Raw genomic sequence first — 15,607 nt, 5'->3', positions numbered from 1 at the left:
TGAAGCCCAAGCAGGGTAGCCAAAAGAGCTGCATGCAGGAGTTGAGTCACCCAATCCCTGCACACAGCTCACTTTTACTGCATCTAAGGTCCAAGCTGATCCCCCTGTTCAGGTCTACTGTTGGGAATTTTTCGGGTTCAGCTTTAAAAAAAACCCCAAACAATTCCAGAAAAGCTGACATAGGGTTCACTATTTAAAGGTCAAGACCAGAACCCTGAATTGAGCCCAAAGCAAATTGGAAGACACTACAGATGGAACAAGACTGGAGTGATATGATCCATATGACCCCTCCAGTCAACACACTGGCTGCAGCATTCTGCAGCAACTGTAGCTTCTGGACAGTCTTCAAAGGCAGCCCCACATAGAACACATTTCAGTAATATCAAGATATGATCAGGACATGCATCAGGGTGGCAAGATTGTTTCAGCTCAGGAAAGGCCACAGTTGGCTCACCAGCTGAAATTGGTGAAATGCACCCCTAGCCACCAGGGTCCCCTGTTTATCTAACCAGAGGCACAGGACTCAAACTACAAGCCTACTTCTTCAGGGGGAGTGCAACTTCATCCAGAACAGAATGTGTCCCATTTCCCTCACCATCAGCCCCTCCATTTTGTCAGGATTAAGGACTTTCCCACATTAATTTATAATGTGCCTTGCCACCAAATGTTATGTTTTTTCTTTCAATTTCAAGTCCCCCCCCTTCATTTGGTTTCAGAAATGTTTTCCCTTTATTTTCCCTTGGTTGCTTTCCAGATAACTTTTTTGACCCATTTCTGAGCCAGCTTCCCTTGAGTGTGCAATCATGTTGAAATGGTCCTTATTTCTCCTCCCCACCAAACACCTGGTTTTAAACCATGTCCCCATGAAGTCACCCAACCTCCCCTTCAGCCATTTTCTCCTTCTCCACCCCTCAGTTTTGTGCATTTGGTTATTATTGTATGTTTGCACATTAGTCATCCATTGACTGAATTCTAAACCATAAGGGACCCTGTTCACACTTTCAGGAAGTCACTTTAGTTTCAAGGTCTCCTGCTTATGTTAGCTGTTGTCCCATACAGTCTGTAGAATAGTTAAGGCAATCCACATACCAGTTGCCCTTAAACCTTTTCCCCCCATATAGGCTACTTTCAGAGAAATGTTTCTGGGTTTACCTAAGTTCTTAGGTAAAAAATCACCTTCAGTGCTTTTGATTTCATTTACAAAGAAAATCTATGAAACTCCATAGATGAACAGTGTTGTATTCTGTGAAATTCAGAGTTGTACTATATTTATCTATATTGAGGAACAGATAACAGTCCTTTACTTTTTGGGGATACATATTTTAAATCAAATGATGAGAACCAACTACAGCCAATTGTTGTTTATTAAAAGTGTTTATATTCTACTTTTCCAGAGATTACTGTTCAGAACAGGTTGCATCATTTAAAATAACATCAAAATCAACCAACCAAATTAATAACAACAGATCAGTTCACCAGCACGAGCATACATAACCATCATCAATCCGAAAACAAAAAAGTTAATCAAAGACAACCTTTTATTTAAAAATGTCCCTGCCTAGTGCCTGAAAACCAGGAGTATAAGCATCAGATTGACCTCTCCAATGAAAGAACTCCACAGATGTGATGACACCACCAAGAATATACTGTCTTGGGTTACTACCCACCTCTCTTCACAAGGTTACACAGAACTGGGTTCTGATAAAGGTCAAAGTGAATGGTTAACTTTGTATGAGAGCAGACAATCCTCCCTGCAGTACTGCATGTTTTAAAAGTAATCAGAAGCACTATGAATTGCACTTAGAAACTTGGTGGGTGCTACCACCAGTCTGACAATACAAAAGTAACAGCAGGTTGACTATGGACATTTATACACTTGTGGTCTCATTTGTACTGAGTATACATTCCCATTAGGTTTGATTCTCAATTATGCACACAGTTTTTCCTCTTCAGAATTCACCACACTCTCAAATCAGAGAATCTTCACGATTTCCAAAATCAAGTAAAGTGCAACTTTTTCTCTCTCTTTGTACACAAAGCAAAGGAGATCACTGTGCATTAAGGTTGTTTCAGGTTTTCTCGCTGCTCCCTGCCCACACAACAGCTCTTTTTGCCCACTCTTAGGGCCACTATTTCAAAATGATCAAAAATACGTCCTTTTCAAAAATTTAATGCTCACAGAGAGAGAATCCCTGTGTAAACAATAAAACGTGGGGGAAAACCACTGCAAAGCAAACAGCCTCGGTTCGCCTCTCCTTTCTTCTGGTGATCCTATCCCTTTCCCAGCATAGTTTGTCTTCCCCTTCCGCCCTTACCTGGGCGGCATCTGCTGGTTTCGCCTCCCCCACCCCGAGCAGCAACCACGTCTCGTGGTAATTCACAGATGTCTTTGTGAGTGCAAAAACTGAGGTTGGGGGAATTGCTTCTCCCTGTGTGCTGTAGTTGCAGATAGTAGAGAGCTGATGTGCATCTGGAAGACACAAACCTCCCAATGCACAAGTGATACAAAGTCCTTATGTGGCTCTCCAGCAAACATAAGGGCATTGTAAATGTGTAGATGGAGCTTGTGATGTACCCCTGATAATATCTTTGCTGAAGTTGAACTACAGAAATATGTAACAATTGAAATCTTTAATAAAAATTCATTGTAACAATATATTTTCTTGTGTGAAAATAATGCAGGTGGGCGGACAAAAAAAAGGCAAGATAGACGTTCAGTTAAATTTCAATTTTTTGTGCCTTTAGTTATGCTTGTAAAGAAACCAGATATATTTCTTCTTAGGGCTTTCTTGATTATTTGAATTTATTTCATATATAAATGGATGCACGCTTGGTGGTTGAATATGTTAAAAATTATTTTAAAACATTGTTTTTTATATATCCTCTCAATTAAAAAAATGGAGAACGATTATGCACAAGGTGTCTGCTGCACAATAGGGGTGAATGTCTGTCACAGCAAGATTTCTTGTATGCAAGTATTTCGTCAAGCCCTGCTTTCACTTTTCTTTCTCTCTGCAGCCAGCAAGACTACTTCTAGCATGATTTTTAATTTGATTCGCTTCCTGAACAGGACAGATTTGCCAGTAAGCACAGTTTTGTCCCAGGCATCTTCCTTCTGCCCACAGCCAACCTATCTAGCTTCACCCTTCCCACTCCCTCGCACTACATCCATGCCTTACCTCTCATCCCCCCCATTCCATGTTGCCAGCTCCTTAAAGTCAAAGAAAAGAAGTTCACTCACACAACAACCTCTGCATTCTCATATTGAGATGTTGATGTAATAATAATAGAAAGTCCTTGGAAATAACAAGCCTCTCTGTCCTCTGGTGGCAGCAGGAAATATATATGTGAGTGTATGTAGGGGAGGAGCAGGGGAGAGAATATCACCACTAAGAGCAGAGTTAAGGGAACCAAGTTCAGGAAAGTTCTCTGGCAAGGAATGACGGCCTCCTTGCATGTAAACAGAGAAGTGTGAGGAGATCCCACTACAAACCCACTGTGCAGAAAAGAGCCCTAAGGTAAGCATTCCATGCATAATTGGCCAGTCAGAATATTTTCTGTTCTAATATTTAAGAAACAAGATCCAGCACTTTTACAAATCTGCTTGGCTGAGATTATCTAATTTCTCTTTATAATATGTCAACTTAGTTAATAGTGCCACAGTCCATATCCTTATCTTCCTTTACTAATGGATTCGCATACTGTTGCAATACACATAATGGCAGCAGTTATGGAAGCTGTAACTGAATCTATAGCCCTTTATGCATGAACTACTTACCCCCTGGATGTTTGCTTTGCAGTGTTTTTTCCCACAGCTTTTTGTTTACTCCTGGGATTCTCCTGCTGTGAAGTGTCCCTAGCTGAGATGATCCACTATTATGTCCACATCCTGCTTCACCATTCTCTCCAGGCAACCCTCTCTGGAGAGATTGCCTGCCACCTTTGTGTGTGTGTTGTCTGTGGTCTAATTAATTCACTAGACGTTGTCAGTTTTATGTCAATTTCTCTGTGTGAAAATAAAAAAGCCAAACCAACAGCCCTTTCAATCCTTCTGAAGTGGTCTCTGGAAAAGCGGAAAAAAATTTTTGTTGTGTAAGTGGAGCAAGGGAGGAGCCGAAGAACTTGAAGAAAGCAAAACACTTGCTGATTCCCTCTGCTTTACCTGCAGGGGGAAAGAAGTCACTGTTTCAAAGCTTTCAGAAACTGGAGATTCTTTTATCTGAGAGTGCAGTGACTGAGAGAGGGAAATATGTGCATAACTGAGAATCAAACTGAAGGGAATGCACATCCAGTGCAAAGGAGACCACAAGTTTGTAAATGGCCTATATCTCCTGGTCCAATACAGGCTTTAAACAATCCAAATAAAATAATCTTGGGGTTCACTGGCAAATTTTCCTGTAATTTCTTTACTTACCACCAATATTTGCTTTCATAGGGCGTTGATTAATGGTCATCTCCAGAATTGATGTGTTATATTATTATCTCATCTGCCATTTAAAATAGGTACTGGAATTTTGAAAAATTTCTTCCATATATATTAATTCCTTTTTGTGTAGAAGAACTTTTTATGTAAGATTCAATTAAACTAATTTTGTGGCAATTTTATACCAAAATTTAATAAATTTTAACTAAGAAAAATTACTTAACGTGTGTATTAAAAAGAATTTTACCCTTACATGGCTCTGTTTACACTCTCCTGAAATCATTTGGGTTTTAAGGCCTCCCACATTGCTTCTGTCTGCCGTTGTGCCACAGGGCCTCTGGAGTAGTCAAGACAATCCCCATTCCACATTCCAATACCCCTTAAACCCCGTTCTTTCACATAAGCTGCCTTCAAAGAAATGCTCCTGGGATCATCATACCATACTTGATGTATAGTGCCATGTGAGTCCTACAAAAGAGGAAAAAGAACATGCTGAAATGCTTCTGCTCTATTTAACTGCTAGACTTTTTCATATTTGTAAGTAAAATCCACATAATTCCACGGGTTGGGCCTACACTGCATACTGGCAGATAAGCCTCCCTGTACTAGTTGCACTGTGCTTTTTTCACCAGAAAAGTGAAATAAAGTTAGATGCTCAAGAGTGCCATAAAACAATTTCTGCTTTGATCAGACCATTTATGCTTCTGCAAGAAGACTTTTTTGGCACAACAGAAGGAGCAGTTTTGCCTGTTCTTCACTATAACCATTCTTCATAGTTTTTTTTAAAAATCTGCGTAGGTCCCCCATCCTCTAGTAATGCCTTTTTAGAACTGAGGTAGCAGCTGGAGGAAGGCCAAGACAAGGGAGATCTGCTTCTGCCAGGCTATTCCACTGTAATAACCTAAGGTCCAACCGTGTGCGATCAATATACAGATTTTTGCAATTGGCACTAAAAGAACTAAATTCAAGGACTTCTTATGAAACCTTGGTCAAGTCACTTTCTTCAGCTTTTGTTATACCTCTGTACAAAAGGAGCAAAGCGTTATTTTGAAAACATGAAAACTGAAAAGGCTTATTGTCTTAGGACAACTCCAGATTCGAGGCTGCATCCCTCCTGGGTGTATCCTTCCCAGTGCTGGATGTATCCTTCCCCATGGGCTATTTGATTTCATTTAAAGCAGAAGTCAGAGAAGGGCAAGGGCCAAATGTGACCAAGAAGGAAGAGGTAATGAAGGTCATTGGCTTCTAGACAATAGACTGGTCCAGGCACTGACTGGGATGAAATGCAGCCCAGGATTGACTGCCAGTGCGGGAATGATAGACACAAAAGTGGTTAAAAGGGAGACTCCCAATGACGACCTGGGAGAAAAAACAGGCTCAGCTCAAAACTATAAGAGCTGTTGCCAGTCAAGGAGTAGTGACAGGTCAGGACAAAACAAAACACAAAATTTTTGAGGGAATCCTCACTATGCAGTGTAACCAGCCATCATCAGCACCTCTGAGTAAACATCAGATGAGAGTAAGAAACCAAGTCTACAGCCCTGCCAGGTGTTAATCATAAAGTCAGCCCTGGAAGGTAGGGCACTTGTAAGTTGAGTTCCAAAAATAATTTGGTAGCTTTGCCAGTGCAAGCCAAAGTGCTGGGTTTAGACTGAAGCCTTAAAACCCAAATAACACCATAGAAGTATGATTAATTAGATTCATTAAAGAAATGTGCAAATGTGTACCAATATAAGAGCACCGCAAAGCAAAGAAGAAAATAATAAAATGTAAATAGCTAACATAATATACTTATACAGGCTTTTTGGTCCTCTGATCCAGACATTACCTGACTAGATTGAGACACCAAGTGCAAGTAAAGGTTCAAAGTCCCAAATCCAAGAGGCGGATATTCTGGTCACACAAGGTCCAATCCAGACTAGGGCCAACTAGAATTTTTGTCAGACTGCCCACAGTCTGGCCTGATAGTGCTTGGCCAATCTGGCGTGTTACTGAGATATGTGGCCACATACTTCTGCGGCCAGCACATGCTCAAAGTCCTCTGAGCTCTTTGTGTTAATAATATGTGAGTGCCTTGAAGCCCCCGATCTCATCTGCACATCTGTGCATTTCATCTGTTATCTCTCCCTATGAACTTGAAAATTATCATGGCATTAGTTCCCAGAGAGAGACCTTCTGAAATACTAAGCCCAAAATTCTGAACTAAAGTTTTGAAAAGCTGTAACTATTTTCTCATAGAATAATAAAAGTTTAAAGTTTTTAAAAAGTGCACAAAAGTAATTAGATCACTTCTTACCTGGTATTCAAAATATGGAGCTTTCTGTTCCTCATCCCACAGAATACCAGACATAGAACTATTTGCCCGATCCATTACTATTCTATAGGGAAGCTGACTTCCTGCTGCATCGCTGCATGGGGCTCCCCGGAAAGAGACCTCTTTAATGGAACATACATGAGCCTGAAAATACAAAGCTTGTGTTATACAGATTCACTGAATTTTCAAGAAGATATATATTTAGAAAGGTATCTGTAGATAGTAAATGGGAAGCAAGTAATATGTTTGGCTCTCCAGTCTTCTCTAACTTTACATGAAGGAGGTTTCACTGAATTCAAATAATGGCTGATTTGCTGAGAATTGCCATTATTTGTTCATGCAGTTTTTCAGAAAATCCATATGACACTGTTCCAAAACCCTTGCAGGGAAGAATTTTGTGCTTCTTTGTATCTCTGTGTCATTGTTACATCACTAGTTCAATATGAAAAAGAGATTTTAAAAAATCCTTTGGGAAACAGAAGAGGAGGGGGAGGCGAAAATGGCTCAAAGGTAAGTTGGGCAACTAGATGGGGCAAGAATAAAGGCCAAGTGTTTGGTGGGGTAGAGAAATAAAGTCCATTTCAACATGATTGTATGCTCAAAGGAAGCTGGCTCGGGAATGGGTCAAAACAATATGGCAGTTAAAATGCTGAGGAAAACAGAGGAAAAATGAAGGGGAAATGTTTCTGGAACCACACAGAAGAATAAACTTATGGAATTCAAAGAAAAAATGTAGAATTTGGCAGCAAGATACACTGTAAAGTCTTATTTTCTATTTGCTCTGTCAATGAAACAAAATACAGGCACCATACAAGGCTCTGAATTGAATCTCTGACATTGATTTTAAGCACATTTTGGTTCATTCTATAATAGGTTCTTTAGCACTGTTGTTGAATTGCTTTTCTGCTATTAGGTAGAGGAGGAATTGTAAATATTATTCTGTCTGGCACTTAATATAGCACTACATTTTCATCAGTCCTGCAGCACTTTATAGCGAACATAAGCACGTTCTCAGATACGAACTCAGAAAGCCAGCTGAGGAAACTCACATTCATACCTGTTTGTTTACATACCCTGCAGTGCTTCCTGCTCTTCACAGCAGACTAATACTGGAGGCTTGCCCCTTATGGGGCAAATATGGTTAATCTTTGGCAAAAGCTACCAAAAAAACCTTTGCTCTTTCCTTTTCTCTTCAAATGTGAAAAGCTAAACAAGTCAGCTGTAGACAACCGCAAAGATTTCTTTACTTTTTGGGAAGGCAGCATAATAAAGTTCAGCCTATCAGATCTCATAAGCTAAGCAGGGTTATTGCTTAGATGGGAGACCATGAAAGAAGGCTGGAGAAAGGCAACTGCAAACCACCTTGGCTTAATCGCTTGCCTTGAAAGCCCCTTGCTGTGGTCACCATAAATTGGTTGAAACCTGATGGCACAAAGCCCACTGGTAGAAAGAAGACAGGCCTTGCTGTATCAGCAGAAAGAAGAGGATGGCCTTGCTGTATCAGCCTTTTGGCTAATGAGGGAGGTGTGGGCATGCCCCCAGGGGCAGGTGTATGGCCCCGCCCCATCCCTGGCCTCAGTGCTTATAAAAGCAGCTCTCTGAGGCCGGGGACGGCAGTCTCTTCTGGCCTCCTTGGAGAGGAGGGCATAAGGCAGGGGTAGGGAACCTGCGGCTCTCCAGATGTTCAGGAACTACAATTCCCATTGGCCATGCTGATAGAGGCTGATGGGAATTGTAGTTCCTGAACATCTGGAGAGCCGCAGGTTCCCTACCCCTGGCATAAGGGATTGCCAGCTGGGGGTGGGTGGGCGCAGCCCCGCTTCTAGGGGTGGGGGGTTTGGCGGAGCCCCACCTCCAGGCTGGGGGGTTCAGCGGGAGGCAGAGCTCCACCCAGCCCCCAGGCGCGGGAGGGCTGGGGGGGCAGCGAGGGGGGCAGAGCTCTACCCCCAGGCAGGGAGGGCACCATTTACTCCCAGTACGCCTCTGATGGGGGGGGGGGGGGAAAGTAAACCAGATGATTACAGCAAAGCCTATAGGAACAGACTATTCAGAATCAGTGCATAACAAAAATATGTTTAGATGACAGGCTTACCTTAGATAACGACAGACAGGGATAATCATAGCCATACCATGGAACACCCATCACAAGTTTCTTTGGATTAATGCCCATTTGAATGTAATCATCATATCCTAATTTAATACAAAATGAAGTTACTTTGATGTTTATTCCATGCCCACAGCTACACTTGTAATGTTAGCAAATCAAAGGCCATTCAGGCAGATACTCAGCGGTCTACAAGACTCTTCCAAAAGCAAGAGCATCTTTACAGAAAAGCTTTATGTTCCCATGTGACTAAGCCAGTAATTTACCCATAAACACCATACATAGGGAATAGACATTAACAGAGGCTAAAAGTAACTAGATGGCCTTCAAGCAAAAATGCAGAACACAGGTGAGATGTCTACTTTTGCAGCTAATTAAAATGAATACTGCAGCTTTGCCAAACATGGCTTTTAAGGGATGGCAAAAAGCTTATCTCAGTTAATGGCATTTGAGATTGTTGGCCACGGGACTGGATAACTGTGAACACAGAACATCAGACCTAGCACTAATGACACAATGAGTGACATTTCATAGTAATGGGGCTCCTTCTTACCAGTTAATGTCTGGTTATATGGAGCATTGGCTCTTGCTATGCAGTCTGTCCAGACTTGACTCTGCTCATCATAAGACATGACAAACAAAAAATCACAGGAATTGGCGATCCCAGTATAGTTATAACATCTTCTGTCTATGCATTTTGGAGACCAAGCTACATCAAAGGTCACCTGTAGGAAGGGGAAAATTACTCAGATTCAGAATAGATGGAGAAGCTATCCTATTTTATTGTTTCCCACCCCCCAATAACAGCCATTTCATAATTGGCCTCTCCCCCTATGGTAGCAATTTGTGACAGCATATACTTCTATCCTCTATCAAAAAATCTCAAAAAGTATCCACATGGTCAACAGTGTTTGGGATCTTTGCATTAGCGTATCCCATTTCATAATGCTCATTTGAATCAGCAGTTTGTTTTATTTGCACCTGTGATCCAGGAATTTCTTTATGAAAAGCTTCTGTTGTTTCTTTAACCAATGCTGTCAATGCATAGTATTCCACTGAAGACTTATTAACCATTTGTTCAATATCTATATTGATTCCATCCATATACTGCTTTTTGGCAAGCTCCACCTTCTGGTCTATCCAAGCTGCTCTGAAGGCAGGATCAACAATTTCCTTCACAGATACATCTCCTGAAGAATAAGTGGGGATCAGAGATGACAGTTTATTGCATTGTTATAAGACAGAAAAATATGAAGACCCTCCCCCCATTCTCTTTCAAAACCTTTTTACTCAGAGGTAAATCCCACCAAGTTCAAGGGGACTTATTTCCTAGTAAGTATTCTCAGAATTTCAGCCCAGCCAACTCATCGTCATCTATATACTAATCATGAAATTGGTCAGATCTGAGGATACTTAAATCCTATGACTGATGCTGTGACTAGACAAGACAGTTCTTTCTACAAACCCGAAAAGTTCCCCAGATTTGCAGAAAAAAGGGAAATTTAATACACACACGTGCACAGGGATTTTTAAAAACACACACAAATGAGTAAGAAGTACTCGTAACTTTAAGCAACTGATTCCCTCAGTGGTTGTTGTTAGGCAACCAAAGTATTCTGGATTGGATTCTCTCAAAAGGCAGGGGGAGGGACCCTTTCCTAGCCTAGTTTGGCCTTTGAGGGAGAGGCCTCAGTTACATATAATTTTAGAGTCCACCTTCCAAAGCTGTCAGTTTCTCCAGGGAAACAAATCTCTGTCCTGTGGAATTCAGTTGCAATCCTGGGGTATGTCCCACCTGGAGGCTAGCAACTCTAGGCCTTGCAGCAACTTCTGAATGATTTTATACCTCACTTGCATGACTCAGCTAGGCCTGGATGCTTGCTACTGTTCAACAACATCCACCTTATGAAAGGCAGTGTGATGTGGTAGTCAGAGCAAGATCTGCAAGACCCAGGTTCAAATCCTTTTTTTGCTGATGAACCTCACCTGGAGATTTTGAACCGGTCACATAGTTTCAGCCTAACCTACCTCACCGGACTGTTATATGGATAAAAAAAGGAGACAAAAATAATTAAAGCTACTTTCTTCCCCACTGGGGAAAAAGGTGGTGAGAAAATAAATACATAATGAATATTGCATAAGATGGGAGGTAGATATAATGTAGACTGGTGAGTGGCAGAAAAAGCAGCAAGAATATGGGGGTTGACAGAAGAAGAGGGGGGGAGTAGTGTAGGGAAGGAGATACAGGGAAAAGTGAAGTCCCACCCCATAAGTCCTTGAGGATTCCCTACAATGCAAGTGGGCCTGCCCCGGTGGCCAGAATCACAAAAGTGGGCCACAGTTTTTCAAGGTAGAGGATGCAGGGGAATCTTAACACAGAAATCTTAAAGGTAGGTTGGCTGCTGGTTGGGATGGTAACAGGGTTACGAACAGGTTAGGAAATACCTGGAGATGCGGGGGGTAAAGCCTGGGGAAGGTGCAGCTTGAGGCACAGAGGGACCTCACAGGGCTCCATCTTCCAAAACAGTCATTTCCTCCATGGAAACTAGGGCTACAAAACTCCAAGTGGGTCCACCATATTGTTATACTTTGCAACAGAAGCAAAGCTAAAGTAATTTGCACAAAATAAGACTGGCAGTCACAAAACTGAGTATCTTCAAAACTTATCAATATATTTACAATAATGTACAGAAAGAAAACTCTCTAAAATATCAGTACAATGTATAGTTATGTGGGACTTGTCCCTCAGTCTCCAATATAACATAACAATAAAGGGAAAAGACTCTCATGTACCATCCTTTCATGTGAATACAAAACTTTTTTTAGCAGCAAAAACCCAACAATAAGTCTTTTATTATTTGCTGCAGATTCTTAGGTTTGAAATAAAAAAATCTTGAGCTACTCGGCTCCCAAGTGGTGCCTGACATTGTCATGTCTTCGTAGGCTCAATATATTGTTAGTGTCCTGGACATTCAAGCGGTGGCTAGAGACTTTGTTATTGATCACTGTCCAAACAGAAATTTGTTAAAGATTTGAACGTGTGAGGTTTGGTGAGCACTAACAATATTTTGAGCCTGCGAAGACATGACGGAGTTGAGTACTATTTGTATTACCGTATGTTCAAAATCAACCTTGAGGCTTATGTCAATGGAGGGGAAACTGGTTTATGTATTCCAGGCCTACTTCAGTTTCTTTGCAAATGTAGCCTCATACAGCAGAAGTAGGTTACATGCTATGGTCCTATGGGTCTACATAATAATGAGTCATACTTCCAACTAAACATATATAGAATTAGGTTGTGCACAAACATCCATTTACCCCGATTAGAATGTACCTTTTAAAACAACCCTGGATCCTCTCAAATGAGCATAACACATGAGCTCGGGGTCATATTTTCCAAAAGTTGCCACAGTTGTAATTTGTGACCAGTCATAGAACTTCCAGGCCTTCCCACCAACTTGAAACACAAAAACCTGCAGAGGCACAGCAAGATAAATGTTTTTATTAACAGTCTGAATTTCTATCTTTCCCAACTTCACATAAATGACAGGAAAGTCAGTTCTACCTCTCTTTCCCAGCGCTCCCTACACCATTATGGAAGAATACAAAGCAGAAGAGTGTTCCTAAAACATGAACAGTAGACGGATTTTCATATAGAGGATCTAAACCCTAAAGAGCTTCAACTTTAGGAAGATTAAGGGGATCCACATTAAACATTTGTGTATGATAGCACCTATCAGTTCAATGCTATCAATGCTATCTTGAAGAGCTCATAGATAATTTATAGCACAATGATGGTATTATTAATGTAAATCTTTTCTTCAAGACAAGCATTTCCAAGTCAGGCAGTCCCATCCAAGGGGCTGTGTGCCTGGCTGCACCACTGCAGCCATGCTGCTGCCCCCAAAGGGGCTTCCCAGCAGCATGGAGAGGCTGGAAAGGCAAAAAAGCCTCCCCCACCACCAAGAAGCCCCCACTGGTTGCAATAGATTTATGCCACCCTTTTTGGTACTGTAAGTCTGAGGCCCCGTCAGCCAGCATAACACAGTGAATGGCCATGGGGAAGTAAACTAACATTGGTCACGCCCCCAGCTTGCCCCCTCTACACTGGTGGCAGAGGTGCTGGAATGCTAATGCTGTTGTCCTGCATCATGTCCTAGCACCAGGGAGGGCTGTATGCCAGCAACATCACCCTTCCACCGTTGCTCCCACGGGCAAATTCGGCTCATCCTTTGCATGGGGCTCTTATTGACATATTATAGCTCAACCTATTATTTCCAGAAGACAGGGAAACCATTTGAAGTGAATTTTTATTGTTAGTTTAGTTTATTAGATTTTTATGCTGCCCCTACACAATACACAATGTTTATATTTTTTCATATGTTTTATACACAATATAAAACATAAACCAATGTAAACATTTAAAAGTCAAACAATGAATACATATTACAAAAACCACGAGATGGCGATCAGCAACATTTCCACACCATCAAGGGACAATGGAATCTAGTGGGAAAAGGAGGGGGAGGGGAAGGCCAGATGGTATCATTGCTTCCTCAGCCATCTGCTGGTGGAACAGCTCTGTCTTACAGGCCCTGCAGAACTGCCAAAGGTCCCGCAGACTGAGGCCAGGGTCAAAAAAGCTGAACTTCCTTTGGGTCAAGGATCACCAGCAGATTATTTGAAGATCTAAGCACTCTTTGGGGAATGTACCAAAAGAGCCAATCCCGAATAATATTTATTTAACCACTTTTGTGCTGAGCATCTCAGGACCCAAGGCAGTTTAGGATTTACATCCTGGCCCCTGTTTTAAAACACAGACTGTGGATAACCAGGACAAATCCCTACAGAACTTGAGAATAGAAGAATATTTGTTTGAAACTAAGTTCCAGTAAACTGGGAAGTGAATTTGGCATTTTCCAGAACAGAATATAGAAAATCCACACATTCCAAAATTGTCTCCTGTATCTAAATTTCCCCATCACTTCACCGTCATTCAAAACTGCTCACTCTCAAAACTGCTTTTCCAAAAAAGAAAAACTTGTGGAATTTTGTTACATTCATTTGCATTTTACATGTTCCAACATTTTTAGCCTTCTGTAGGGGTACACACACACACACACACACACACACACACACACACACACAAGCCTTGAACAGTGTTAAGTTTATTAGCATGGAGAGACAGATGTGTCTCAGATACAACACAAAAACATATAGGGCAACTTACGTTATGTAGATGTTAAGCGGAACCTGGCCTTTCAAACTTGTGTATATTCCTTGCAACCATCTTTCATAATATACACAATTTAGGTTTGTTTTTGAAAAAAGAACTGGACATGCAATCAAAAACATGGTTTTGAGTATTGAAATAGCACTGGCTCAGGACTACTTACAGCTAATACCATGCCAGAATGAATGATTAACAGCCATATCTTGAATTGGGCAAAGACTGAGGGTACAGCCAAAGGACTCCCTAGCTCCTTCCTTCACAGCATTAATAGCAGCAAAGTCTTTACTTGGGCCCCCTATTATGCATGTCAAACTTTAATTTTTTCAAATGCCAACATAGATGCACAATAAGTAATAGACATTTTCTGTTTTAAAACTATGTTCCAAACTGCTTGGGTTGCTGGAGTTAGAAAGGATGGATGGAATACTTCAAATACTGTTCTAATTGTTCTAAATACTGGAGTTATTTTCACAGTTATGAATTTTGCTTTTGCAAGATAAGGGGAAAGCGCTCCATGCTTTGGTTTCCTTGGGAGCAAGGTGTCTTGTTTGGGAGAAGGCTGAACGTGATTGCCTTGCCATGAGCCACGCTACTGTGTCTTTAAGAGAAAGCAGATATTTATCAGGCACAGATTTCTTCTGGGGCGCGTATGGAAAGACGGAGAAAGCGAATTTTTTCTTGCAGCATCACAGAAGCTGTAACGGGATTGTCAGAGACCCAAAGTGCAACGCTACCCGCTGGGCAAAACTGCTGATAGGAAAAGCAGAGGCTAAACCTCCCATTACACCAGTACAACCACCACCGCTAACGCGGATTGGCGAACCAGAGGAACCAGAGCTCCTCCACCAATGCCATGCTCTGCATTCTCCCTTCTCCTTCTCGACGCCCAATCCCCCCAAAGGAGGTCACCGCGCATGCGCACCTCAAAATCCCTGGTGCCCGAGATCGGGTTGCAAAGCGAAGGGTCTTGACAGGGGCACGTGCCGAAAGCCCCCCGCAGGTGCAGGAGGAGCACCATCAAGAGGCGCGCGCCGCCTCGGCTGTTTAGCAACCGTTTCATGGCGAGGCCTTCTTTTCACGCCGCCTCCTGCAGCAGGGTCTCTGATTTGCGCTTATAGGGAAGGCGACGATGTCCCCAGCGGCTCGGCCTGCAGAGAGTTTATCGCTTTTTTAGCGTGCAAGGAGAGGGCGTGGCTCCGAGCAGAGCGGAAGGGAGTCCCCTGGAACAACGGAGTTTGGACGTCCACGGACCGCGGCGTGTTTCTGAAGAGTCTCCCGTCTGGAATGTGTTTATTTATGTTTACGAATCAGAGAAATTAAGACAGAAGGAAAGTGACAGTTGTTCTTATTTGAAAAGGTTTCCCTTGAAAAGTGGAGCTCCTGCACAAATTGCTAAAAAGAGGGCGAACTCTGGCAAAAATCGCATGTGATGTGATCACAGCGCAAGCACGAAGGGGACTGGAAGGCATGGAGACAAAAGCATTTCTTTAAATATATCAGAAGCAAACTAGCTCGGAAGTTCATGTCCTGTTA

At 42.0% G+C, this 15,607-nt stretch overlaps 1 protein-coding gene across 1 annotated transcript; it reads right to left on the bottom strand.

The window, feature by feature from the left end:
• Positions 1-1,346: 1,346 nt before the first annotated feature.
• Positions 1,347-15,231, bottom strand: CTBS (chitobiase). Its single transcript, XM_048498975.1, has 7 exons — positions 14,997-15,231; positions 12,176-12,314; positions 9,823-10,031; positions 9,395-9,566; positions 8,830-8,927; positions 6,720-6,881; positions 1,347-4,891 (listed from the first exon to the last, which is right to left on the bottom strand). Exons 1-7 carry the CDS (start codon positions 15,132-15,134, stop codon positions 4,703-4,705), a joined length of 1,107 nt encoding a protein of 368 aa, XP_048354932.1. The 5' UTR covers positions 15,135-15,231; the 3' UTR covers positions 1,347-4,702.
• Positions 15,232-15,607: the final 376 nt, after the last annotated feature.

The sequence above is a fragment of the Sphaerodactylus townsendi genome, linkage group LG05 (assembly GCF_021028975.2).
Source record: "Sphaerodactylus townsendi isolate TG3544 linkage group LG05, MPM_Stown_v2.3, whole genome shotgun sequence".
Lineage (NCBI taxonomy): Eukaryota > Metazoa > Chordata > Lepidosauria > Squamata > Sphaerodactylidae > Sphaerodactylus > Sphaerodactylus townsendi.
The sequence above is the reverse complement of the archived record's forward strand: the minus strand, read 5'-3'. Positions and strand labels throughout refer to the sequence as shown.